Source organism: Podarcis filfolensis (assembly GCF_964270895.1).
Source record: "Podarcis filfolensis genome assembly, chromosome: 14".
Classification (NCBI taxonomy): Eukaryota; Metazoa; Chordata; class Lepidosauria; order Squamata; family Lacertidae; genus Podarcis; species Podarcis filfolensis.
The window spans coordinates 51,228,580-51,254,823 of record NC_139616.1 but is presented as its reverse complement, the minus strand read 5'-3'; the positions used below and the strand labels follow the sequence as shown (position 1 = coordinate 51,254,823).

Here is a 26,244-nt window from a genome sequence, read left to right as displayed (position 1 = left end):
CTGAATTTTACTTGGTTTTTCTTTGAAGCAACAACTTTCCAGCCCTGATGACAAAGAGGGAAATTTGAAAATGTGCCTGGGTGTATAGCATCAGCTTAAGGCTCAGGTACCAGCACAGGAGATAATAAGAGTCCTGGGCTTCCTACGTCAGGGAGAGTTGACATCTTGTAGCTCTGCCCAATTTCCTGATCTATATTCTTGATCTTTCAATAGCTGAGTTCTGAATGCAGTTACCTGTATGTTAGTCAACCTTGTGTGCTTTTTTGCTCGCTCCCCCCTCCCCTCTTTAAAGTTTTATAAGGAAACCACCATATTGCCCCAGTAGATATATCGCAACACTTTGGATTTAATCCCTGCTCATCCCAGTGGCAGAATAGAAACGGCATCGGCTATGAGAAGAAGGTGAAGTTTGCAGCCTTGACAGAGGGAATAGGGCTATGGCTTGATTTAAAAGATATCTTAGTTGAGTGAGTTTCTTCATTTAATTGATTGATTAAAAGCATTCATAAAGTTTTGCGTATAAAATCCACAGTGTTTTTATAGGGGAAAATAGGCCATGAAGGCCACACGGTCGAATTCTGTGGGACCTGCTTCTCAGTAGGCATGCAAAGGATTGTGCTGTTGCCTCTTAGATCAGAACTGGCTTGGATGATACAGGCATGTTGTACAGGGGAAGCTGTCCCCATTCTCTTCCAAGATCGCGCTCACCTTCTGTTTTTGCAAGTGCTCGGTTTTACTTAAAAACTTTCCCAGGTAACTGAAGGTGGCATTTTAATCTGTTCACAGATTCACTGTTGAAAAGTTGCCGCCCTAGCAAGCTGTCATTGTAGGCTGCAATTCTTGGGGCCTCAATAACTCCTATAGCATAGCTAGTAGACTGAGCACCCCATACCCAACTGCTTTGAAGTACTGTAAGCCCAATTGAGTTCAGTGGGACTTACTCCCAGGTAAGTGTGTCGAAGACGGCAGCCAGAGCTGGGGACCAGGAAGGCTTTTCCTCTGCCGTGAATTCTGTCGGTGGCCAGAGGCTGAGAGGCTCAGCTCCACAGTGGCAGCAGTATTGGGGTGGTGAGATCGTTTGTGTAGTTGGTGTCTTGTCTTTTGGCCTTCCCAAACCCACAATGTGTCTTGTAACATGAAAAGCAGACGATGCAATAGCTGCTCAGCAAGTGTCTCCTGTGGCTGGTCTTGGCCAGTTTTCAGCCTTACCTTGCCAAATTCACATGCAGAGTTGTTGTAGGTCGAGGTGCGGCTCCAGATGTTGACATACTCCCGCTCCCCCCAGCATCGCCAGTCATCCCCAGTGATGCTCCAACAACACCTGGAATCGCCTAACCACATATGTAGTCTTGGTAACACCTGGAGGGCCACAGAATCGCCATCCCTGCTGTTGAAGAATAGCTTCAGCCTTGAATTCACAGCGCTTTGAACGGTCAGGAAAAGTGCTGCACAACTTTGGAACTTTTCTGTTACACCCAAAAAGAACTGTGGGGTGTCTTAAATCAGCTTCAGAGGAGACTTTTCTCTGTAGAGCTGCTGCCTTCACAACCATGCTGCTTTTGGCAGTGCGGCTTTTGGGAAGCCAGCCAAGACGTGGGCTGTTAAACTCCCTGCGGTGTCAGGGGTTTCTTTTCAACAGAACCCTCTCCTGTGTCTTAATTGAATTCATCTATGGGGATTTTTTTCTCTCTCCCTGTAAGAACCAGAAATTCTTTCTCCAGTCTTATCGTTCTTTGCCTGTCCTATAGCTCATAGCAGAGCTGATCTAAACTTTAATATCCTTTTTCCTGTGCTGGCTTATACTGCCCAGCAACCAGATTGCAGCTGTTTTCTTCCATTTTATACAGACTTATTTTCTTTTTAAAAAAATATTTACAGCACCAATACAAATGACACAACAGTTTCCCTGTCGGCCTTACTTTATTCCCCTTCACTTTTTGCCATTCTGTTCTTAAAGAGGGAGAGAGGGCCCTGCTAGATCAAACCGATCCACTTGCCCTGTATTCTGTCTTCCAAATGCAGCCACCCAGATCTCTCTGAGCTTTCAAAACTTTCAATGTTGGTGACACGCTTTTTAGACATGCATCATTTCGCGACACAGTAATTCAGTTTTACTAGCAAACCGAAGGTTAAATGAATGCCTTTCCAGCCTGGGGAGCACGGGGAGAATTCGTGTGACACACCTACACACTGCAGCCGACACACTAACGTGTCGTGACACACAGTTTGGAAAGCCCTGCTGCTAGGGAACTCACGGACAGGGTGTGATGGTGATGCTAGCTGCCCTTGTGTGTGCTTGGTCTTCTGAGGCTTTGCTGACATCCTCCTTCTCCTCATCAGTACTAATTACAACACCAATTCTCCCTTGCTTGTGTTTCCAAAATGGCACCACCTATTCACAAGAGGCAGGTATCCGCAGCCTTCGGGGAACCCTCAGGTTTGCCGAAGCGTCAGAAATATTCAGGGGGCAAAGCCCTAAAGAGAGGGAAACGGCTCACTCACCCCCTTCCAAAGGTTCCTTCTTCTGTATTCTGATCAGCACCATGAGACACAACTGGCAGCTCCCAGGGGTGGGGCCTTTTCTGCGGTGGCCTCCCCCTTGGCCAACGCCCTTCCTCGTGAGATCTGCCAGGCTTTGGCACTGTGCTGTTAGGCAACTGGATAGAACAAGGAAGGTGTTTGGCTGAGTCTTTGTTATGTCAGTGCTGCTCTAGGTAGTTGTTTTAGGAATTAATTTCATTTGTTGGTTTTTGTGTGGGTCAGTTTTCTGTAGTGCATGATGTGGGAATCAGGATACTGGAGGAGGAAGGCCTTATGGTCTGAGCTGGTAGGACTCCTGCAGTGGTCCTGCCTTGTGCTGACTTGGTGCCCTGACTGAGTCCTCGGAAGAGAGACCCCACAGGTCCTCAAGGACCTTGAGATGCGGGTGGTTGTCTTCCAGAACCTGGGCTGAGGGTCCTCTGGCATGAGACCTTCTGAAGACCCTTGGAGCTGTCAGAGGAGAAGGTGGAGCCTTACCTCTGCTCCTCAATAACCCTGCTGGCTCCAAGAGGGCCCAGGCCAAAGAGCAAAGGCATGGCAAATGTCCAGAGACCCAGAGTCCTGTTTGTGCGTAAGGGATCTACTCCCGAGTAAGCGATCCCTGGAATTCCTTTCCTACCAGCAGCTGGGCTTAGGGTGTGGCATAGAGGGCTCTTGAGCCTTTTAGTTGCTGGAAATAGCACCGGCCTCTGGCTCCTTCTCCTTGCAGAACTCCCTGTGATACAGACCCTGGACAGTTTCCTGACCTTGCTTCTGCATCCCGTTGTTGTGAGCAGTGTTAGAAACTCAGATATATAAGCTAGGTGCCAAACCCTCCTTAAACCAGGGTTACAGTGGCCACAATGGAATGCCTAGCTGCAATTTTGGGGCCAGATGGCTCGAAAGTAGCATTTTCCAATGCAATTTCTGGTTCTTGAATTTCATTCTGATTGTGCAGATACAATAAAGCGGATAGAATTCTACAGGATGTGTTGTTGTATTGTGAAAACAGGCAAGACCCACAGATCCCCAGGCATCTTCACTTGGTCACAAGTGGCCGATAACCAGGTGCAGAATGGTTCACTGGGGCTCTGCTACACCTGGGGTCCCACTCTCCTGGATAAACGCTTTTACCTCCTTGGACAGAGGCCCTGGCTCTGCAGGGAACCTCCTGGAGCGCAACCTCACAGACCCAGCCACGAAACGAGCCTGAGAGCGGAGCGTGGCCCTGCACACCTTCCTCCTGGATGCTTGAGGGGCTCTCCATTAATTTCCCCCTAGATGGAGCTGTGGCTTCGTGTTAAAAACTCCGGAACGCCTCTCCGCCCCCCACCCCCACCCGCTAATTCTGCAGGGTAAGTATTTTTCTCCACCACCACGAGCATCAGCAGCCGCTGTCGTCGCCGCTCGTTCTCCACTGCAGAAGTCACGCCAAGCAAAGAATCCCAATGACTTGCGATAACGGCACTTGCTGCACGGTGCGTTGAGCACAAGTGTTTGCAGAGGCGGCCCTCTCCCCGCCCCTCCTGCCAAACCTGCTGGGAGCTGGAGGGCGGCGTTAAAAGAAACGTTTGTGTTGCAGCAAGTGTCCTTTTGGACCCCCTGCCACCACCCCCCGCCCCCAGGTACCTGTTTTATTCAGCATAAGCACTGCAGAGACTTGTCTTTTCAAGGACAGGGTGTATGTGGGAGAAAGAGAGCGTGCAAGCTAGTTACACCCATGAACAATTAGCAACCGCAGCAGGCATGCCTTTAAGAAGCAGCTGACGCAGGAGAAGCTGGAGGGGGGGGGCAGCTCTGACATGCCAAACGCTGGCCGTGTGAGTGTCGACTCGTGGCAAGTCATACCTGCACATTCTGCAGAGAAGGGAAGGCAGGAGCGCTGAGAGGGTGAGCGGGATCAGCAGTCCAAATGGCGTGCCCGGTTCAATTTAACAACCTGATCTCATTATTGAGACTTGCGCTTCATTCAGCATCAGCAGAAAGGGGGGCAGCCAGCGCGGACGACGAGGTTTTCTGTTGTAAATGGCTGGAGACCTGGGGGTGGGGTGGGGGGCTGGCTGGGACTGGATGTGGACAAGCAGGGAGGTCTAGGAAGTGGGGGGTGCTGTGGGGCTTGGAGAAAGGATAGGGAATTGGGAAGAGTGGGGTGTCAGAAGGATGTCATCAGAGCCCCTGTTGGAGCAGAGGAAAATATTTGTTTTTATTTCTTTTTGTTGTTATTTGTCTGGAAAAGATTTATAGGCTGCCTTTAAGAGCACGCTCTCTCAAGACGGTCTCCATCATGAAATATTAAAAGCGCAATATGACACAATCTAAATTATCATGCACAAGCGAAACCTTCAATAGCAAAACACATTCCTGCTTCTCCCGCCCGAAAAAGCCCCACCTAAAATAAAGTCGCTATCCATGACCCCAGACCCTCGGCAGAGAGGGGAGGCAACCTGTCGGTAGGGCAGGATGAGCACCAATCCTGGAGAATTTGCCTGGAATCCCAGAGGACCGCTGCCAGACAGTGTAGACAAGACTGACGTAAATGGTGACTCTGTACCAGGCAGCTTCCCGTTCCTAAGGGAGGGAGGGAATGTATTTATCTCCATGCATTATTCTCCTGCACCTCTGTCGGATCCCTCTGTCACCTCTCTCCAAGCCCCTAAACATCTTGGCTTTCCCTCGCAGGAGAGATTATGAGAGAGGAAGAAAAACTTTCTCCTTGCCTTGAATTTCCTTCGTATTCCTACCACATGGTGCAAAAGGTTTCCTTCAGTCCTGTTTTCAGGAATATTTATCCTCAGCTGGTGGGTTGAGGCCAGTCTTTCACATACTTAAAGGTGGAGTCACACAAGCGCACTCACAAACACCTCCGCTTTTTCCCCCTTTATGACTTTTGTTTTAAGAGAAGGCAGAAGCTGAGACAGAAGGAATTAAATGTGGGCCTTAGAAACCTGGAGTATCCCTAAGTACCCCAAAAGCAGCAGGCGCCGCCTTCGTTTTTCAAGCTTCTCCCTGAAACCAAGAGAGCGAAGAACTTGGCCGTTTTCAAAATGAAATCTTTGCCAGGGAACTGCTGGATGTGCCATTTTAACCTCGTTGGAAATCAGATTCCACAACTTGCCCTGGGATTTTAACCAGAGAGTAAACGAGTGTTCCTTGGCATGACGGAAGCAAGAGAATCTGAGCCCAACCCCAGAGGATTGCAGCCCAGCCCCGTGATTCAAATAAACAAGGGCTGAAATCTCGCCAAGCCAGATCCAGTGTGCTTGTTCCAGGAACATCTAACACTCACAGGGCATCCCCTCCAGGCTTTTGTGGCCTGCCCATCATTTCCCTATTGCTGCCTGCCATCATTCCTTGCATTTGCTGGCCTGGCAACACATAGCTGGTGTGTGTGCATGTGGGTAAGAGAGAGAGAGAGAGACTTTGGGCTGTCTTGGGGCCTGTTTTGTACAGATTTGAGGAAACGTCAGCCAGCATAAACAGATCACTAAAGGAAGTTGGTCTTGGTACGCTCCCAGGAGGTTGAAGGGCTCCTTGCTTTGCTCTGTTGTGATTGGTCCCTTGTCCTGTGGAACTCACTGCCACCGGAGGCTGTGACAGCCACCAACTTGGGTGGCCTTAAAGAGAATTAGACAACAGAGGAGAGACCTATTGATGGCTATTAGCCAGGATGGCTGTGTTCTGTCTCCATATTTGGTGGAAGTGATGCTTCTGAAGACCAGTTGCTGGAAACTGCAGAGGGGAGAGCAATACCCTTGTGCTCAAAGGTTGCTTGCAGGTTCCCCACAGGCATCTGGTCAGCTCCTGTGAGGACGGGATGCTAATCCACCTCTTTGTGGCTTACATCAGGTCAGCCTATTTCTCTGCCTTGCCCACTCTGACCGGCAGAGGCTTTCCTGGGCTTCAGGAAGAGAAGAACCTTTCTCATCGCCTGCCAAACTGGAGATGCCGGACACCAGACCTGGAAACTCCTGGCTGCAAAACCAGGCGCTCTGCCATGGAGCCAAGTTCTCCCTGCTTGTGCTTGGCTCCTGCTCTCCCGGGGTTGGCCTGAGCCTTCCTCTCTGAGCAATTATTCTGCCTTGCCCTTCGGTTGGATGCCTTGGGCAAGCCGCAGGGCCCTTCAGACTGCACGGTCATGTGGCTTTCCTTGCTCAAGGGCGGCTGAGGGAGCTGCTGGGTAAGAGCAGAGTGGAATTGCCTTCGGGTCTTTTTGCTTTCCCCTGGCACGGCTGCCCTTCGTGTGCCCAGTAGTGCCATCTTTGGGGCTTCCCTGGTCTGAGTCCCAGCATGCTTGGCGAGCTCATTCTGCAGTTCCCCTGCATGCACACTGGAGAGAGAGAGAGATTATTTTTGCCATGGCATCCAAGAACCCAAGGTGGAAAGCTGTCTGCTCTTGCCTCAGCACAAGAACCAAGATCTTCCGGTTTCCAGGCCCATCCCTGTCACTGATGAGCTCTAGGATGGTCAAACTCCTGCTGTTTCCCGGTCTCTGACAGAGTTGAGATACGGAAACCTGCCAAAGGAGAGCCAAGAGCCTAGACCAGTGGTAGGCAACCTAAGGCCCGGAGGCCGGATGTGGCCCAATCGCCTTCTCAATCCGGCCCTCGGACGGTCCGGGAATCAGTTTGTTTTTACATGAGTCGAATGTGTGCTTTTATTTAAAATGCATCTCTGGGTTATTTGTGGGGCATAGGAATTCATTCATTTCCCCCCCAAAATATAGTTCGGCCCACCGCATGGTCTGAGGGACGGTGGACTGGCCCACAGCTGAAAAAGGTTGCTGACCCTTGCTTTAGGCCATGGGTAGGCAACCTGAGGCCCGGGGCTGGATGCGGCCCAATCGCCTTCTCAATCCAGCCAGCCCATGGACGGTCTGGGAATCAGCGTGTTTTTACATGAGTAGAATGTGTGCTTTTATTTAAAATGCACCTCTGGGTTATTTGTGGGCCATAGGAATCCGCTCATATATTTCCCCCCCCCCCCAAATATAGTCTGGGCCACCACATGGTCTGAGGGACAGTGGACTGGCCCATGACTGAAAAAGGTTGCTGACCTCTGGCCTAGACGGTCAAACCAAGAATTGGAGGTGCTCAGAGAGCATAAGAAGGGCCCACCGGATCAGGCCAATGGCCCATCTTTAGTCGAGCAGCCTGTTCTCCCAGTGGCCAGCCAGGTGCCCGTGGGAAACCTGCAAGCAGGATTCAAGCACAAGAGCTGCTCTCCCCTCCTGTGGTTTCCAGCCACTGGCATTCAGAAGCATTGCTGCCTTCAGTTGTGGAGACAGGACATAGTCATCATGGCCAGTAGCCATCCATAGCCCCCTTCTCCTCCATGATTTGTCCAAACCTCTTTTAAAGCCATCTAAGTTGGTGACCTGTTGTTATTGTCCATGGAGTTTTTGAGTTGGCATCTCAAAAAGCAGAGACGTTACCTTGTCGACAAAGGTCCGTATAGTTAAAGCTATGGTTTTCCCAGTAGTGATGTATGGAAGTGAGAGCTGGACCATAAAGAAGGCTGACTGCCGAAGAATTGATGCTTTTGAATTCTGGTGCTGGAGGAGACTCTTGAGAGTCCCAGGGACTGCAAGAAGATCAAACCTCTCCATTCTGAAGGAAATGAGCCCTGAGTGCTCACTGGAAGGACAGATCCTGAAGCTGAGGCTCCAATACTTTGGCCAGCTCATGAGAAGAGAAGACTCCCTGGAAAAGACCCTGATGTTGGGAAAGATGGAGGGCACAAGGAGAAGGGGACGACAGAGGACGAGATGGTTGGACAGTGTTCTCGAAGCTACCAGCATGAGTTTGACCAAACTGCGGAAGGCAGCGGAAGACAGGAGTGCCTGGCGTGCTCAGGTCCAGGGGGTCACGAAGAGTCGGACATGACTAATCTACTAAACAACAACAAGTTGATGACCATCACTGTCTCCATCTCTGTGGAGGGAGTTCCACAGTTTACATGCTGCATGAAGAGCCTGGAGGTGAAGCTCAAGCTAGAGGAAGGTCTATTTTTCCACCGGCCAAGTCCTGACGTGGCCATGGGAGGCTACTTTACACTGAGCCAGACCACTGGTCCACCTCACTCATTGTCCGCACCAGCCTTCTAGATGTTTTGGACTACAACTCCCATCAGCCCCAGCCAGAAGGTTGACCCTGATTGGCAGGGACGCCTCCAGGGTAGGATCTTTCTCAGCCCGACTGGGAAACACCAGAGATTGGACCTGGGATATCATGCATACAAAGTGGTGTGTTCTACCATGGAGAAACGGTCCCTCTCCAAAGGAAGGGGGAACTCTTTGCAGCCCAGGGAGATGCACTGCCCAGTAGCTGAGCGCAGCACTGAGTTTGCCCACTCCAGTCATGGCAGTCTCTTTTGAGAGAGCTCTAGAAGCAGGACGGACTTTGGGTCTGGATTCTGCCCCAAAGAGTAGATGGAAAGTGCCTCTGGGGCAGGTGCAGAGTGCCGTTCCTCCATTGCTGCGTCAATCATGAGAATCGCCCATGTAGCAGGGATGATGAGGCGTAGTTTTCAAATCTGGTGAAGGATATTTCCTAGGACCCTCGTACCTACGGGACTGCCTCTCCCGGTATGCCCTGTGGAGGACCTTAAGGTCCATAAATAGCAACACCCTAGAGTTCCCGGGCTCTAAGGAAGTCAGATTAGCTTCAACCAGGGCCAGGGCCTTTTCAACACTGGCTCCGGCCTGGTGGATCGCTCTGTCTCCTGAGACCAGGACCCTGCGGGATCTGATTTCTTTCCGCAGGGCCTGTAAGACAGAGTTGTTCCGCCTGGCCTTTGGCTTGGAATCAATTTGATTCCCTTCCCCTCTTTCTTTTTTCCTTTCTCCTTCTGTGATGGAACTCCTATTTGGGGACTTCCCTGGCTTTTTTCTGGCCCACATAGGACCAGTCTGGAAAGTTAGCCTTGGTGAAGACTTGACGTTTTCATCCCCCGAAAAGCTTTTGATTTGAGTTTCCATTGAAATGAGGCTGTATTTTAATTTTTTAATGTTGTATTTTAATCTTGTTTTTAAGTTGTATTTCATTCAATTTGTTTTATATCGGGTGTTAGCCGCCCGGAGCCCAGTCTTGGCTGGGGAGGGCAGGGTATGAATAACATTTATTATTATTATTATTATTATTATTATTATTATTATTATTATTATTGAAATACCAGTTTCTGGAAGCCACAGGAAGGGAGAGGGCTCTTGCGCACGGATCCTGCTTGGGGCACCTGGTTGGTCACAGTGAGAACAGGATGCTGGATTAGATGGGCCTGATCCAGAAGACTCTGCTTATGTACTTACGTTTTCTAGACGTGCAGTTCTGCCCGTTAGCCTTTGCAATGTGGGCGCACTCTGGCCTGCAGAGTGAGGGGGGGCTCCCTCCTGCCTCCCCAGGTTCTCTCCTAGCTCCATCTCCTTCGCTTGCGCTCGGCCGCCCTCCCCTCCTGCTCCAGTGATCGTACCCTTAAAATATTTATCTTCTCTCTTCTGTCCCCCACTCCCTTTAATTGTCGTTTAGTCAAGCTGTAAATATTTAATTCCCATCTCTCTCCCCCCAGCCCGAGACGGCCCTGCAGCTCATTAAGCATCGCCATCCTCTCCTCCTCCTCTTCTCTGAAATGCCCCCTCTTGTCCTGCAGGGAAGCAAGTCGGGCTTTTATTCCGTGGCATTCGGCCTTGAACTCCAGAGCACAGGTGTGAGAGTCTCTGGGTTTGCCGTGGTTTCCAATCTGAGCAGGCAGAGGGGGACTTCTGCCTCTTCTCTGCAGATCCTGGGGAAAACTGGATAGTGGGATTGCTCTCACGCAAAACATGTCCCGGGACGTGTGCATTCCTCGCTGCTTGCTCCTGAGTAGGTCCAAGTGTGGCTGCAGCTGAAGTCAGCGGGCATCTGGGCCACTGGAAGCATTTGCTGGAGTTGGTGGGTGGTTGGGTGGGTGGGGGGGAAGCAAGGGGTCTGTGCTCACTTCCTGGGAGTCTTGTTAGTTCTGTGCTTTTTGCTGACCATTCTCGGGGCACCAGAGGATTTGCCAGAAGTCATGCCAGCATCCAGAGAAGGATCCAGGGCTGGCCAAGGTCAGAGTCCAAGCAGGCTGGGTGAGGAGAGAGGCAAGTCAGAGCAGTCCAGGGTCAAGGTTGGCAGAGGAAGTGCCCAGAGCCTAGGCTTCGCTCCAGCCGCTCTTTGGGGGGATTTTGAGTGGGAATTGATGGAGCCACACCCCAGCTGATCCCCCCCCCCGGAGGTCTCCTTGAGAGGAGGGTCTTACTCCTGAGGCATCCTTGCAGTGGCGAAAGAAGCTCGGCCGTCTGGGGCGGCATGGATCTGGGCCCATGACCTTATTGTTATGATGCGTCTGGGGAGACGGGGGCAACTGGCTGGCTCCAGCCCACCGGGCGGCAGCCGGGCGAACTCCTGTTCTTGGAACAGCATCAAAACTGCGACTCAAGCCTCAGAGACCTTTAGAGACTGAGCATGCAAGCTAGCAGAGATAAGAACTCTTTGCAACAGAAGTAGCGGACAGAGGCATATGTAAGCATATTTACAAGCATTTATTCAGCATCAGGACAAAGGAAAAAACATGTCTGCTTCCCTTCGTGTCCAAGCAAACAGCAGCATAGGCAAAAGCTATACACAACAGAAGTCCCCAGCAGACTGTGCTGGAAGGAAACAGACATGTGACATACAACAACTCCACATGCCTGTTCTAAAAGTGGAACTATATCCTAACGGTGCACCGCGGGGCCTCTGGAGTCTGCTTTCCTCCTCCCACTCTGCTGCCCTACAGCTGGGGTGGGGGGGAGGCAGCAGGTGGACCATTTGGGCAGCGCGGAGCCTGCGCGCGCACAATCCACCACGCCTCTCCCAGGAGAGGCGCATGGCTTGGGCGCACTGCAAGCGCCACGGTGAGTGCCACCCGGCATTTTGTCACCCTTCTCGGTGGTGACACCCGGGGCGGACCGCACCTACCACACCCGCCTTCTTCTGCCCCCCGCACCCTTGCCTGGAGAGCACTTTTCTAGATGGGCTGGATTCCCAGCTGGCATTTACAGCGCCAGTTCTCCCTCAGGCTTGGGCAGCCTCGATGCCAGAGGCTCGCCCTGGGTGTGGGAAGCCGCTCCTCAGCCTCTTTGCAGGATCCTGGCTCCCCAGTCCTGGACAGAGCCAGGCAAGGCTTGGTGTGAGTCCCATGTCTGAAACCTGACACTGTGCCTGTGGTCTTAGGGATGTTGTCAGAGTCCTTCTCCCATCACCCCTTTTCCCTGTCCACTTTGACTGGTGGAAGTTGGGGTCCAGCAGTATCCAAAAGGAGGCAGGTTTCCTTTTTCATATACAGTGGTACCTCAGGTTAAGTACTTAATTCGTTCCGGAGGTCCGTTCTTAACCTGAAGCTCTTCTTAACCTGAAGTACCACTTTAGCTAATGGGGCCTCCCGCTGCCGCCGCGCCGCCACTTCACGATTTCTGTTCTCATCCTGAAGCACTATTTCTGGGTTAGCAGGGTCTGTAACCTGAAGTGTATGTAACCTGAAGCGTATATAACCTGAGGTACCACTGTATATAAGTTTTTATTAGTTTTTTTAACATGACATTTTCAGCAGTAATTAAACATATTTTTACATCTTATTCAATTTTTTTTTACTTCCATCAGTCCTGTCTGAAAATTTTCCAGTCTAATCTTTTGGTATGCATTTCTTATTTTCCCTGTTACATTAAAAACTCATAACCAATATCTCTGTTCTTTATCTACTTTGTAGCACTTCATATATTCCTCCTTACAAAACTTCTTGTAGCCCTACTAGCGTAATTTGTTGGTTACAGTTGCTCTTCAAATAGTTCATATACTTCTTCCAATCTTCTATGAATCTCTGGTCCCGCAGGTTTCGAATCCTTCCTGTCATTTTGTCCAATTCTGCATAGTCCATTATTTTCGTCTGCCATTCTTCTTTCATCGGAATTTCTTCTTGCTTCCATTTCTGGGCTACCAATACTCTTGCCGCTGTTGTTGCATATAAAAACAATTTAACATCTTGCCAGGAGGCAGGTTTTCAATCCCTTTTCTATCCAGTGGCAGACCTTGCGCTGGTTCTGTTTGGAACATGCGTGCCTTGTGTTAGGTGAAATAAGTGTTGTGTGTGTGTGTTTTTAAGGGCGGTGGTGGGGAGATGAAAGGGGTGCCTTCCTGGCGCTCGGGGGAGGCAGGCAGTTTGGGGGTGCAGCATCAGCCTTGGCGGCCCCCCTCAGCTTCCCAGACGGAGAGGAACTGTGGCACATCCTTCAGCATCAGAGCAGGCAGCTGCTCTCTGGACTCAGCTGATTCCCAGAGCCAAGAGGATTCTGGGATGCAGTGCTATCTTCCCAGCGCAGCGCAGCCGGCTGTTCTGTTTTCACCCAGGGAGCAGGGAAAGGATCCTGGTCCGCCAGGCTTGCGGCTGCATCACTGCGAGGCCTGAGAGCAGCCGTAGCTCGGAGCATCTGCCTTGCAAGCAGAAGGTCCCGGGTTCAAAACCCGACCAGGCAGGGCCGGGACAGACACTCTGCCTGAAACCCCAGAAGTTTAGGCAGGGCTGCACTAGGTGGACCAAAGGTTTGTCTAAGGCAGGAGCATCTTGTGTTCTTCCAGTGTAAGCAATGGTCCTGGAAAGGCATTTCGTTTAAAAATTACTTTTCTGCTGTGCCCCCCCCTTCCCTTGCCTGCCTCCCCCCTCCTCCCCCCCCTTCCTGACCTTGAGAAGGCTCCTGCCCTCCTCCTCCTCGGTCGCTGCTTGCTTGCCGTGGGCCAGCGGCTGATGCGGCTGCCAAACCCCTCTTTGCTAGCCTAAGCATGTCTGCTGGCTGGGTCCCCGCCTCCGATTGCGGAAGGCTTAATGTATCGCTGGCGTAGTGAATCATTTAAGATCTCGTTCCAGCTTTCATTGTCTGTTTGGCTTCCTGCTCTCTTGGAACCCTCGAGTAAGGCTGTCACTTTGAATTAATAATAAAGGCTAGCGGGCGGGGGGGGGGGAGAGGGCTCCTCCTTGGCTTGTGTTACTCTAGAGCACAGACGGGCACTTGTTGAACTGCGGCTGTTGGGGGTGCGGTGGGGGCCGGTACTTGCTAACTTCCACTTTCAGTAGTGGGGGGGGGGGGCTACACACACACACAGAGCAGGTTGTTAGGTAATCAAAGGGTCCGGCAGAGGAGTCACCTGCCTTATTTAATTTGCTTGGCTCATTTATTTATTTGATTTTTACCCTGCCGCTCATCTCCAGAGAGCTCCAGGGTGGTGCAAGCCGTTCACCGCTCCAGAATATAGCCGCAATGGGGGGCGGAAACTGCGCATAATTTGAGATTTCGATAAGGGCGGGAGCCTCCAGACACTTTTTATATCATTTTGGCATTCCTTTATTACATACACAACGGAACAGTCATGGTCATGACATGCCTTGCCACAAGCCTGGCAGATCTGGAACGATGCCTGATAACCGGATAGCGCTAATATCCTTCACTTGGACTTTTGTTATTTTAACCCACGTGTGACAGCACTCATTCTGTGTGCCTATTTTAGGGTTGCTGTCATTATTATTATCTTATTATGTATTAAATTTGTACGCCTCCCTTCATCCGTAGGTCTCAGGGCAGTTCACAACATAAAAATACAGGATAAAAAAAAAAAATTATAATTCCTTCCAGTAGCACCTTAGAGACCAACTAAATTTGTTCTTCGTATGAGCTTTTGTGTGCATGCACACTTCTTCAGATATACTGAAACAGAAGTCACCAGACCCTTATATATATAGTGAGAGGGTGGGGAGGGGTATTACTCAGAAGGGGGGTGGGAATGGGTGATTGGCTGAGAGGTGTGGTAAACCTGTTGACGGCTGTTAACCACTGCAATTGGTCTTACAGGAAAAAGCAAGGGGTGAGATGGCTAAAAATGTCTCTCTTCAGAGCAGGTTTCTCCATGGTTTTAAGTTTGGTAATAAGTTGCAATTCAGCAACTTCTCTTTCCAGTCTATTTCTGAAATTCTTTTGTAATAAAACAGCTGCTTTGAGATCTTGTATAGAATGTCCTGGGAGACTGAAGTGTTCTCCTACTGGTTTCTCTGTCTTGTGATTCCTGATGTCAGATTTATGTCCATTTATCCTTTAGCGTAGGGTTGGGCCTGTTTGTCCAATATAGAGAGCTGAAAGGCACTGTTGGCATGTAACTAGGATAAAAAAAAAAGAAACAAATGTATAATAAAAACAGGAGCAGACCAAATTTCATATTTTTGTTTTCATTTGTTGTTATAACTGTTCTGTCTGTTGTATATAAATTGAAATTGAAACATTTTACAAGAAAAAAAAAACGAGAGGCAGTGACTGGCCCAGGTCACCCCCAGCGCATTTCATGGCCAAGTGGGGATTTGAACCCTGGTCTCTCCCAGGTCCTAGGCTGGCACTCAAACCACTTCACCACCCAGGCCTTATCTATTCAGGTGTGTTTCTAAAGCAGGCATAGGCAAACTCAGCCCTCCAGATGTTTTGGGACTACAATGCCCATCATCCCTAGCTAACAGGACCAGTGGTCAGGGATGATGGGAGTTGTAGTCCCAAAACAGCTGGAGGGCCGAGTTTGCCTATGCCTGGTCTAAAGCGTCTGTATTCATCATGCTCTCGTGTATGGCCCTTGTTTTCATATAATAATAATAATAATAATAATAATAATAATAATAATAATACTTTATTATTTATACTCCACCCATGTGGCTGGGTTTCCCCAGCCACTCTGGGCGGCTTCCAGCACAATATTAAAGTACAGTAATGCATCAAACATTAAAAGTTTCCCTAAACAGGGATGCCTTCAGATGTCTTCTAAAAGTCAGTTAGTTGTTTATTTCCTTGACATCTGACAAGAGGGCGTTCCACAGGGCGGGTGCCACCACTGAGAAGGCCCTCTGCCTGGTTCCCTGTAACCACACTTCTTGCATGGAGGGAACCGCCAGAAGGCCCTTGAAGCTGGACCTCAGTGTCCGGGCTGAACGATGGGGTGGAGACGCTCCTTCAGGTCTGCTGGGCCGAGGCCATTTAGGGCTTTCAAGGTCAGCACCAACACTTTGAATTGTGCTCCGAAAGGGGGCACAAGGTGCCTGCCTCTAGCAGGGCAAAGCATTTGCTGGAGCAGGTGAGTGTGAATGGTTAAAGAGCCACCCCTGGCTCCATCCCTCATCCACAGCTCCAGTTTTAAGGACTGCAGAAGAGAGCGGCGGCTGCAGCTCCCTTGACTGGAAGACGTCTCCAAAAGGTCTAGCACCCCCTTGCTCTGTACATATGCCTGCGCAGTGTCGTGGCCGAGGGTTGCCATGATCTGCGTTGCAATCCCAGTTTGGCCATGAAGACTGGGGGCCAGTCTTGTGTACGCTACCCAGTGGGGCGGCTTTGAGGATAAACTGCAAAGTTGCAGGGGGAAAGCCGTGTGCATCTCTTGCAAGAAGGGCAGGCGGGTAGCTTTTTTTAAGGAAAACCCTCAAATTTCACACTGGTGTACAGAAACCCAGATTCTGCAACCGATGCCTTGAAGCTGCATTTCAGGTTTTTGCAAATACTTCTGATCGAGACTGTGGCGGACGACAGGAAGTGTTTTAGAGAGTGACCTCTGCTGTTTGTACTGGATCGGTTTCGGTTGTTGTGATCCGAGGGCACAGACAAGCTGCGTGAAGAAGCGCAGTGTTTGTTTTTAAATGCATGTCATCCGCCTCGAAGGAGGTGGCGCTGCAGCCCCTCCTTAAGAGGACCTCCCTGGACCCAGAAGCATCAAACAGCTTCCATCCAGTGGCAGATAGCCCCCTCTTGGAGCAAGGGGCTTGAGAGGATGGGGCAGTCCGGCTTCAGGCATGCTTTGAAGAGACTGAATGTCTGGATCCATTGCCATCTGACTTCAGGCAATGAAACTCCCTTAGTTGCCCTGGTTGATGGCATTTGTCGGAAGTGAGATAGTTAGAATGCCTGTTCTTCTTGACCTTTCAGCGGCTTTCGATACCATTGACTATGGCGTCCTCTTGGAGCAGCTCAAGGAGTTTGGCGTTTGTGCTTCTGCGGTCTTTCCCCTACCTCCAGGGCTCTTCCCTTGTGGGAAGCCACTACTTGACGCCATGGGAGCTTTTCCATGGTGTCCCACAGAATTCCTTCTTGCTCCCCACGCTATGTAACATCTACAAGAAGCCTCCGGGAGCTGTCACCAAGAGATTTGGAGTTAGGTGTCACCCATATGCGGATGACACCCAGCTCTGTGTGATGGCCTGGGACTCGGACTCGGACTCGGAACCAGAGGAGACTGAGTCTGCACCGGATCCTTTGCCTCAGGCATCACCTGAACCAAGTCTGGGGTCTGATCCTGAAGATCCCCAGTTTGCACAGGTTCCCCTGCAGCAAACACCAGCTGGGCTGAGTCAGGGGCCTGGGCCTGCCCTGGCTCCAGATGCAGGGATGACCTCGTTGCCTTCAGCTGGGCCATCACTTACAGCTGCTACACTACCAATTGGGTCAGGGGAGGCTGAGGCGGCCTCTGGGTCTAGTAACCCACCGACGTCTCCCGAGCTACAGAGGCTGAGGTCTGAGAGAAGGAGAGATCTGAGTACTTGCAGGAGGAGTGCTCCCCTTCGGGCGAAACAGGGAGGTGAGTCTCCGGGGGATCAGGACCGGCCGCTACCCCGACAAAGATAAAAGGCTGTCGGACCCTGCCCCAGGTTGTGGGAGCAACGTTGCTGTTTGCTAGATCCTGCCTGAGATCCAGTGCCTGACCTTGCCTGGTTTCCTGCCTCGTGTCCTGCCTTGGCCCTTTCGGACTGACTCCTAGCGGAAAACCTTCGGATTCTGGACTGGTCCTGGACCGCGTTTCATGGGTTACCCCCGGGCCCAGCACACTCTGTATCTCTCTCTGTGTTCCATCTGAATCCTGAGAGGCGGCTGAGGGGACAGGTGCTGAGAGGACAGGTGCTTGCAGGCAGTGATGGGCTGGACGCGGGCCAGCAGGTGGAAACTGAATCCTGAACAGACAGGGCTGTTACGTGCTCCAGGTTCTCGAGTCCAGGTGGGAAGGTAGCAGTTCTGGCTGGGGTTTCACTCTGTAGCTTGCCAGGGGGTGGGGATACTCCGGATCCAACAGTTTCCAGGTGCAGCTGGTTCTCTAGCTATGGCCGCTTTGGGGCAGAGATGACTTGGCTATGGTTCACCCCACACTGCTGACTTCCAGACTAGATTATTGCAACGCGCTCTGTGTGGGGCTGCCCTTGAAGACAACTGCCTCCTCCTTCCCTGCAGACCTTCTTGGATGTTAAGATTGGCAGAGGGGAGGCCATCTTGGTAATTCAGAAGTTGGGGGGGGGAGGGATCTGGGATGCTTAGTTAAGTCTGCAGCCTTGCCAGGCCTCTCAGTCTGCTCCTGGGTGTTTCTGAGCCCTTTGCACATGACGTCCACTAGTTAGCAAGCTTTTCTCTACAACCGTTTCATAAAGTGTGTTGCGAAAGTGATGCAGATGCCTTTGACAACCCCCAACAGGAACGAGAGATCGAAACTTGATGCAGTTCTCAAAGCACTGTGCTGTCCTCAAAAACATGCCAAGGGCACTTCCAAAACCCCACCTTCCTCCCCTTAGCTTCTCTGCGGCCAGCCCAAAGCTCCCATCCCCTGCCATATGCTCGGGGGGTGATATTTTGGGTGGTGCCAGGGCACAGCGGGCATTCGCTAGTTCCTCTGCTCTACCCCCCTTTCTGAAGTCTGGGTCTGGGCAGCCCCTTCCTCTGCGCCCGGGAGCTTTGCCACGGCACCCTGTTTTTGTTAACGGTCCCCACTACGTATGCAGGAGGGGGAAGGCAGAACAAGAGGCATCAACCGTCGCCGTAATGTGTTTCCCAAGTAGAAATTAAGCTTAATTGGCCAATTATTGAAATAACTTCTTAATTTGCGGAAGATGTTGGAAAACAACTTCCCAGTCTGTTTGAGCTTGTTGTGGCAGCGCCCGGCCTTGAGATTTGATAAGGTTGCTCTGGCTGCTTCCCTTTGATCCTTGCCGCCCCCAGCTGCCCGCTCCCATTTTCCTCTTTTAGGAAGTGGCTTCTTGGGTATCGTTCTTGGCGCACGTCCAGCGCCATCTATTCTGGGATCACAAAGCTTTCTGAATGTAAGAATTCACCTCGACAGCATAGCTCACTGTCAGAGGGGAGTTGGGGGGGGAGGAGAGAGAGAGAGAGAGAGAGAACAATGTACTTCTGCATCCACAGAGGCCGCCCTGCAGCTGTGGGCTTTCATGTGTGCCCAGGTGGCAGCTCCCCATGCTTGGAGGCTTGGCACCTGTGCGCCAAACAGGTGCCGTATCTAGCCATCTCTGCACCCAGGGCCGGCTCCCATTTCTCTGCTCCCTGATGCCCAGAAGCAGCACTGGGGTGAGTTGAGTGTGGTTGTCGTGCTCCGAAGATCCTGCTGCTACCACTTCAATTTCTTGACCAGCCGGGCTGATCTTGTTGGTTTGGGCAATGTGCACGTCTACGTTCGTCCTCGTATCTTTTAGTGGTGTCTGTTCTTCTTTCTGCTGTCGATAAATCACTTGATCGAGAGAATCCTTGGAAAGGGTTTTAACCGGTGCTATCACCTGGCTAGGGAAATCGGTCAATTTGATTGCACGAGCTTTTAAGTTGACTCTGGGGGCCAGAAAGGAGGATTACAATAATGTGCTGGAGTAATAAGGTTCGGGAGAATCTGAACCCGCTTGTGTCGCTTGGAACTCTTGTGATATTAATCTATTTCATTTGATTTGGGTATGGAAATCTGTTCCTATATGTTTAGTTCTAGATATATATTTATAAGGAAGATTAGACAAATTTGTGGTGGATAAGGCTATTTGTTATGATGGCTCTGCTTTGCCTCCAATGCTTCTGAGTACAAGTTGCTGGAAACCACAGGAGGGGAGAGTTGCTCTTGTGCCCGGGACCTGTTTGATCCCTGGCATCTCCAGGTAGGTTTGGAAAACCTTCTCTCTCTTTGGCGATCCCTCGTAGCTGAGTAAGATTGTCTCCCATGAACACAGTCTTAACAGTGTGTCTGTAAGTGACTGTGGAGGCCAATTCTGGACCCACACGCCCTTCCACAGTGGGGACATTGGTTTATGGGCGGGAGTTGATCATGGTGAGGGTTTGCCAAGCGTGCCTTCCTCTTAGCACGTTTCTTCCTTGCGTCCTGAGTTTCAGTGTCTTCAAAGCCCAGGACACCTTTGGTAAAGGCTGTTCTCCAACTGGAGCACTCGCAGGCCAGTGTTTCCCAGTTGTCGGTGTTTATACTACATTTTTTAAGATTTGCCTTGAGACAGCCTTTAAACCTCATGTTGACCACCAGCATTACACTTTTCATTTTTAAGTTGGGAATAGAGTAGTTGATTAGGAAGATGATCATCAGGCATCCACACAACAGGACCAGTCCAATGAAGTTGATGTTGAAGAATCATTGCTTCGACATGGGTGATCTTTGCTTCTTCCAGTACACTGGTATTAGTTCGCCTGCCTTCCCCAGTGATGTGTAAAATTTTTCGCAGACACCGTTGATGGAATCTTTCACGGAGCTGGAGATGGCGTTTATAAGTGGTCCACGTTTCACAAGCAGACAGTAAGGTTTGAAAAATACTCCCTGCCTGGCAAGATGGTCCTTGTCCACGTGGGAAGGTAGCCCAACTAGGAGAAAGAAAACTCTGATCCTAAACCTCCACTGCCTTGCAGGACATATTTGGGAGAAGAAAGGGCTAAGGAGTAAGCCCTACAGAAATATGGAGTCCCTAAGGCAGTTGGATGGCATTTTGTATGCCTCCCTCTGACAGCTCCAAGCTGGTGCTAAACAAATGGCTGTGCTTCCCTTTGGAGGCTGGGGGGGGCCCTCTTGTCGTCTGGGCAGCTCAGGACCTCCAGACAGACGGGCCAGGCTTGCGCCCCAAGGAGGCCACTTTGTGGGTGCTGCAAACACAGCTGTTTAACTTCACCTCCGGAGGTGCACTCCATTGTCTTTCGAGACAGACGGGTGCCAACCAAAGCTGGGTACTTTTGTGGACATATTTGCAAGTCTTGATTAGGACATACCTTCAGTTTTAGGGCTTGTACTTGCTGGAGGTGATATGATCACGTTCTCCTCCTTACCCAGTAAAGACAAATAGTCCCTGCGTATAGAAAACTACTGTATTAAGGGAGAAGGCCGGGCTAGATGTTTTGTCCTTGACGTGCTACATGTCTGTATGCAGCAGACATTTTGGTACAAAGAACCTTCCCCTTGATACTCATAAGCATGAGTTTGTTGAATATGTTTAATGAATCTGGCATATTTATCAATGTATGTGGCCATCTGTCAAGGATTCTTTTGTTGTGATTCCTGCATTGCGGGGGGCTGGACTAGAGAACCTCTGGGTTCCCTTCCAACTCTGCAATTCTATGCCTCTGTTTCTGTTCTGTCTCTATATTGATTTTTGTCCTTTCCTCTTCCCGTGAGCTGCTTTGAGAGCGAATAAGCATATAAGTAAAAGAACAAGGGTGAAAACGAAACGGAAACCACCCTTGAAAGCATGCTCTGAAAGAAGGACCAGGCCTTGGGTGCTGGCGTTTCCTGGCTCCTGTCATCTCTGTATTTCCCAGCAAGTTTATGGTGTCTTTTGGCCATTGTTATTCTGTGTGCATTAATCCCGAGTAACGGCACAGCTGGGTTCTGTCCTTGCAGTCACCGAGTCGGATTTGAGAGAGTCCTCATTCCACACCCTGCCAGGCGCCGCGACAGAGTAGAAATAAACCACCTCCTTGCCTTGCGTTAAGGTGGGCATGGAATTTAAAGAGTGACGAGCGTACCTTTTCCGGAGACCGTTGAACAGAACTGCCTGCGACCATCCCATCGGTGGCTGGGGGGCGGGGGCAAGGACAGCTCCCCACATAACAGGGCAAGGACCAGTACGGGCAGCAGTATTTCCAGTTAAGGTGTGGACATCCTTCACTTGCAACCCTGTAGTCAAATTTCCACCTCCACACCTCTGGGGGCTCACCTTTTTTTTTGAGCCAAGGGGCAGCCGTGCCTCCCAGTTGCCCGCAAACTGGGGGTGGAAAACATCATCTCCCCCACAACCCGACCTTTTGATGGCTCCTGTTACAGCGGAGTGACCTGCTCTCAGAGGAGGAGGCTGCCCGCCGTGTCCCTGCATGAGCAGCTCCTCTGAACGTGCCTCTTTTCTGAGCAGGCAGTTTCCCCTTTCTGCTGCGTTCCCCGAGCGCCCCCCTTTTGTAGAGCTGCCCACATTCCCAGGAATGATTTTGGGAGGAGAAGGAACGTGCAGCCAGCTCTCCCGGGGTTTGAAAAGTGTAGAGTTCAAGGATCAAACCCTGGGCAAGGGCAAAAGGGTCCTGAGCCCCCTCAATTGATTCCGTGGCCTCGGCTTAAGGCTCCGGTTGTCCCCGTTTCCTTCCCTTCCCGCGTGGAGACAGCCATGACCCGCGCTTCTCCCCTCCGGCAATCAATGCCAAATATTTTAACTTGCTCTGTGCGTGCGTGGGCTCCCTCCCTCCCCGGTTTCCCAGCATGCCTTATCTTTTCCCTCCTGCTGTGTCTCCTATTGCCTCCCTATGTGGCTATCATCATATAGGGCTTTCTGCCTAAGCCAGCTTTAAATGATTTCTCCCTCCACCCCTTTTGGTAAACATTGTGTACGGGGCTTAGCTGCAGCAGCCCTTTTCTCTGCAATTACAGCCCTGCTGGCGCAGTCCTTTCTCTCCGTGCATTAATTCCACTTCCAAAGTCCAGGGGAGGGGAGATTTATGGTGGTCTACTTTTTCCCCCTTTTTCCAATGCAGCAAAATTAGCGGCATGGCAGAAAATCAAGGACAGGAGGTATTAGAGTTGTGGAAGTGAGTCAGAGTTGAGGGGCAGTGAATGAAGTGTCGGGGGGGGGGGAGCCACAAGCCAAGGCCAGGATCCAAGCAGAGAGGCATAGGCTGAGAAGTAGAGCATCTGGTTTGACCCCTAACTTTCTATGCTTAGGAGTGGAAGTATTCTCTGTACAGTGGTACCTCGGGTTACATATGCTTCAGGTTACATACGCTTTAGGTTACAGACTCCACTAACCCAGAAATAGTGCTTCAGGTTAAGAACTTTGCTTCAGGATGAGAACAGAAATCGTGCTCCGGCAGCGTGGCGGCAGCAGGAGGCCCCATTAGCTAAAGTGGTGCTTCAGGTTAAGGACAGTTTCAGGTTAAGAACGGACCTCCGGAACGAATTAAGTACTTAACCCGAGGTACCACTGTATATGGGCCCGACTGTAGCCGCACTTGGAGCCACGGCTCTTGCAATGAAGCCACAGGGAGGACTCCTCTGAGAGGCCACTTCTTATTTCACAGGTTCTAGGAGGGGGTTGGGGAACCTGTGGCCCTCCAGATGTTGCTGGACTCCAGCTGTTACCATCCCCGACCTCTGAGCTGGGTGGGAATTTGGAGCTGGTGGGTTACAGGTTCCTTGTCCCTGTTACAAAAGCTGAGAAGTCTGCCTAGCATATTGGAAGCGCTTCTCACATGTTGAGGGTCCCATTCCCTCCGGGGTGATTTTGTCAAGGGTTCCAGGATGGGCTCTGTCAGTGCTTTCACTTAGACCCGCCCTGCTTCTGTTTCCACTATGCCTGTCTCGGATCGGAATTCCAAATCCTAGGCAGGTTTAATCGGAAGCAAGATTCTTTGGACTTGATGGACAAACTCTGAAATAAATACAGTGGTACCTCGGGTTAAGAACTTAAGTCGTTCCGGAGGTCCGTTCTTAACCTGAAACTGTTCTTAACCTGAAGCACCACTTTAGCTAATGGGGCCTCCTGCTGCTGCCGCACTGCCAGAGCCCGATTTCTGTTCTCATCCTGAAGCAAAGTTCTTAACCTGAGGTACTATTTCTGGGTTAGCGGAGTCTGTAACCTGAAGCGTCTGTAACCCGAGGTACCACTGTACCCAGGGGATGATTTCTTAGCATGAAAGACCAACGCTCTTCTGGAAAGCAAGTGAAAGTCTTTTCTTCTTTGGCGATCCCTCGTAGCTGAGTAAGATTGTCTTCCATAAACACCGTTTTAACAATGAGTCCGTAAGTGACTGTGGAGGCCAATTCTGGACCCACAGGTCCTTCCACAGTGGGGACATTGGTTTCCGGGCAGGAGTTGGTCACGGTGTGGATTTGCAAGGGAAAGGGATTCCTTTCTGGCTAAGGAAGGGAGATGGGGGCGGCTTTGGGGAGCATTGGGGGCCCCACGTCACATAAGGCGGCTGCTCTCCTGTGCTGTGGACTCTGACCCCCACCCCAGCTCCCCTTCCTTCCGCCCTGACCCCCTAACCTCTTCTGTGTCTGATTTAGCTTTCAGGCCAGCCGACCCGCCTTGAACGTTGTCATTTTCCCTCTCCTGCACGAGGACTTGACGGAGGTCATCCGGGACGTTCCCATGATGCACTTGGACGAAATCACCTTGTTCAAAAGCCGGGTGGCCGAGGAGCCGCCCAACCTGTGGGGGTGATGGCGGCGTTGGCGCAGCGGAGTGGGAGGCTCAGCATGAGCGCAAAACAGCTGCTGCTTCTCCTTTGCCAGGCGGTCCGGCCCTTGAGCCTCGCGGGGCCACCCTATTCCAGTGTTCTGCAACTCAGATGCCGCTTCGAGGGCAAGCTTGCCAGGGTGCCAGGCAGGCCTTGCGTATCCCGTTTGGGCAAAATTTGCTCCCGAAGAAAAATCTTAATATTTATTGGTTTTAATTAACAGCCCGCCCTGCCCCTGAGGGACTCAGGCTGGGCCACAATGAGCTGGTGATTCCTTGCTATTTAATACATGAATTCTCATGCAGCTTTAAATGTAGTTAAAGGGGAGAGGAATTTAACTTGAAAGAATGTGCTCCCTTTTCTTCCTCCTCCCATTACTTATTCTTGGAGACGGTTAGCTCTTGTGCTTTTTTTGGGGGGGGTCTTCACTCGAATGTCTTAAGGGACTTTGTAGGTTGACGCAGAGAGTGGACGTGCCTGAGCTTTTATTTATTAGGGGGGGGTTGGTGTGCATATGTCGTACAGCTGATCCTGCCCTCTTATCTTATCTTAAGGGGGGATAGTTTGTGCCGCTAGGACCTGCTGTGCTGGATACAATTCCAGTTTCCATCTTTTTAGCCAGAGACACCTGGGATGTTTCTACGCTTGCCTGCTGGGGTGCAGCCAGTTGCCAGGCCAGAGTATCCTCCAAGTTTCATATACATCTAAATAAAAATATCCCACACAAAATTTACAGGATTTCCATGTCTTCTGGTGGAAGTCTCCTGCTTCCCCTCTCCAGCTCACTGTTCCGTCTCAAGCATGGCTGCCAAGTGCCAGGAAGTTCTCTTGCACAAGCCCCAATGAAATGAACGGGTGCTGTGCAGGAACACTCCCGGGTCACTGCACAGGTCACCCTCATTGAGCTGGGAGCTGCTCTGAAATGCCCACAGCACAAAGTCTTGTGTCCTTTAGCTTTTACAACCTTGTAGCCATTTATGGCTCTAAAGAAAAGCAAGCACACCTTGTAAGCAGTGGCTGGCATTGAGCTCCAATCCCAAATTGCCGTTGTGAGCATAAAAACACACACACACACACACACACACACACACACACACACACACACCTCTCTCTCTCTTTACAGCTCCCCAAATAACCAACCCTTCCTAACAGCTTTTTTGAAAGCAGGTTTTGCCTTTATCAGTCTACTTCTGCTGGAGGTGCTAGCTTGGACTGACACAATTTTATCGAAACCGTGCCAAAATGCTCCTTTGCCAAGGCCCTCTTCTGGGGGGGGGGCCCTGCAACTGTTTTGCCATGGGGGTAACCTGGTCCTGGTCCTTCCCTCCATCGTACCGCAGGGCCCTTCCTACTCCCATTTTTGCATTCTCTTAAAACACGAGTGGGGAGCCCGGTGCCCCCTCCAGACGTCGCTGGGACCCCCAGCTCCCTGAGAGCCAGCCTGGTCGCATTGGTCGGGGGGCGATGGGAGCTGCAAGGCCACAAACATCTTGGAGGGGGGCGCAGAGGGTTCCCCACTCCTTTATTTAAAGGCCCTTCGCTTTCCACGTAGGGGGACGACAGCGGCGATGCTGCAGCTTCTCCTGGGTGCAGATTTAGGTGTTCTGGAAGCAACGCTGCATTGTTTGCAATGGGAGGGGGCATGGATGGAGGGGGTAGAAGAAGCCCCCGTCTCCCCCAGTTGCTGTTTCTCAGCTTCTGCTGCTCTTCGCTTGAAGTCGTGGGCCAGCTTGAGTATCCGTAGCAATGTGTCTGTTCCAATGTGATGCTGGTATCTGTGTTAATTGGATCAACAGTGGATTTACCTGTCAAATATGGCATATAAACACTTCTGTACTCACCTTTGCTATCTTAGTATGCTCTTTTTGTGTGTGCAGGGGGGGATGATGACAAAAAAAACTGCCTTCTATCAGATCAGACTCTCTCTCTCTCTTGTCCAGCTTCAAAGGTTTTTGACTGCAACTTCCATCAGCCTCAGCCTGCCTAAACCAATCTCCTCTCCTCTGGCACTGGGTCTCCACGGTATGTTTAGCCTGGAGAAGAGGGGACCAAGAGGTGGTGTGGGAGCCATCTTCAAATATCTAAAAAGTTGCCATTCGGAAGAGGGAGCAAGCTCGTTTTCTCCTGCTCTGGCGGGTAGGACCTGAACTCAGGGCTCCCCGTTACAAGGAAGGAGATTCCGACTCAACATCAGG

General features: G+C 51.0%; 1 protein-coding gene across 1 annotated transcript in view; it reads left to right on the top strand.

The window, feature by feature from the left end:
* The window catches only part of LOC310749147 (F-box/LRR-repeat protein 18-like), a 35,713-nt gene extending 9,823 nt beyond the window's left edge, over positions 1-25,890 (top strand). Inside the window, exon 5 of the mRNA XM_083585695.1 lies at positions 23,877-25,890. Within this exon, the coding sequence (XP_083441821.1) occupies positions 23,877-24,033 (157 nt within the window). The 3' untranslated portion in view covers positions 24,034-25,890. The remainder of the gene's footprint in view (positions 1-23,876) is intronic.
* Positions 25,891-26,244: the final 354 nt, after the last annotated feature.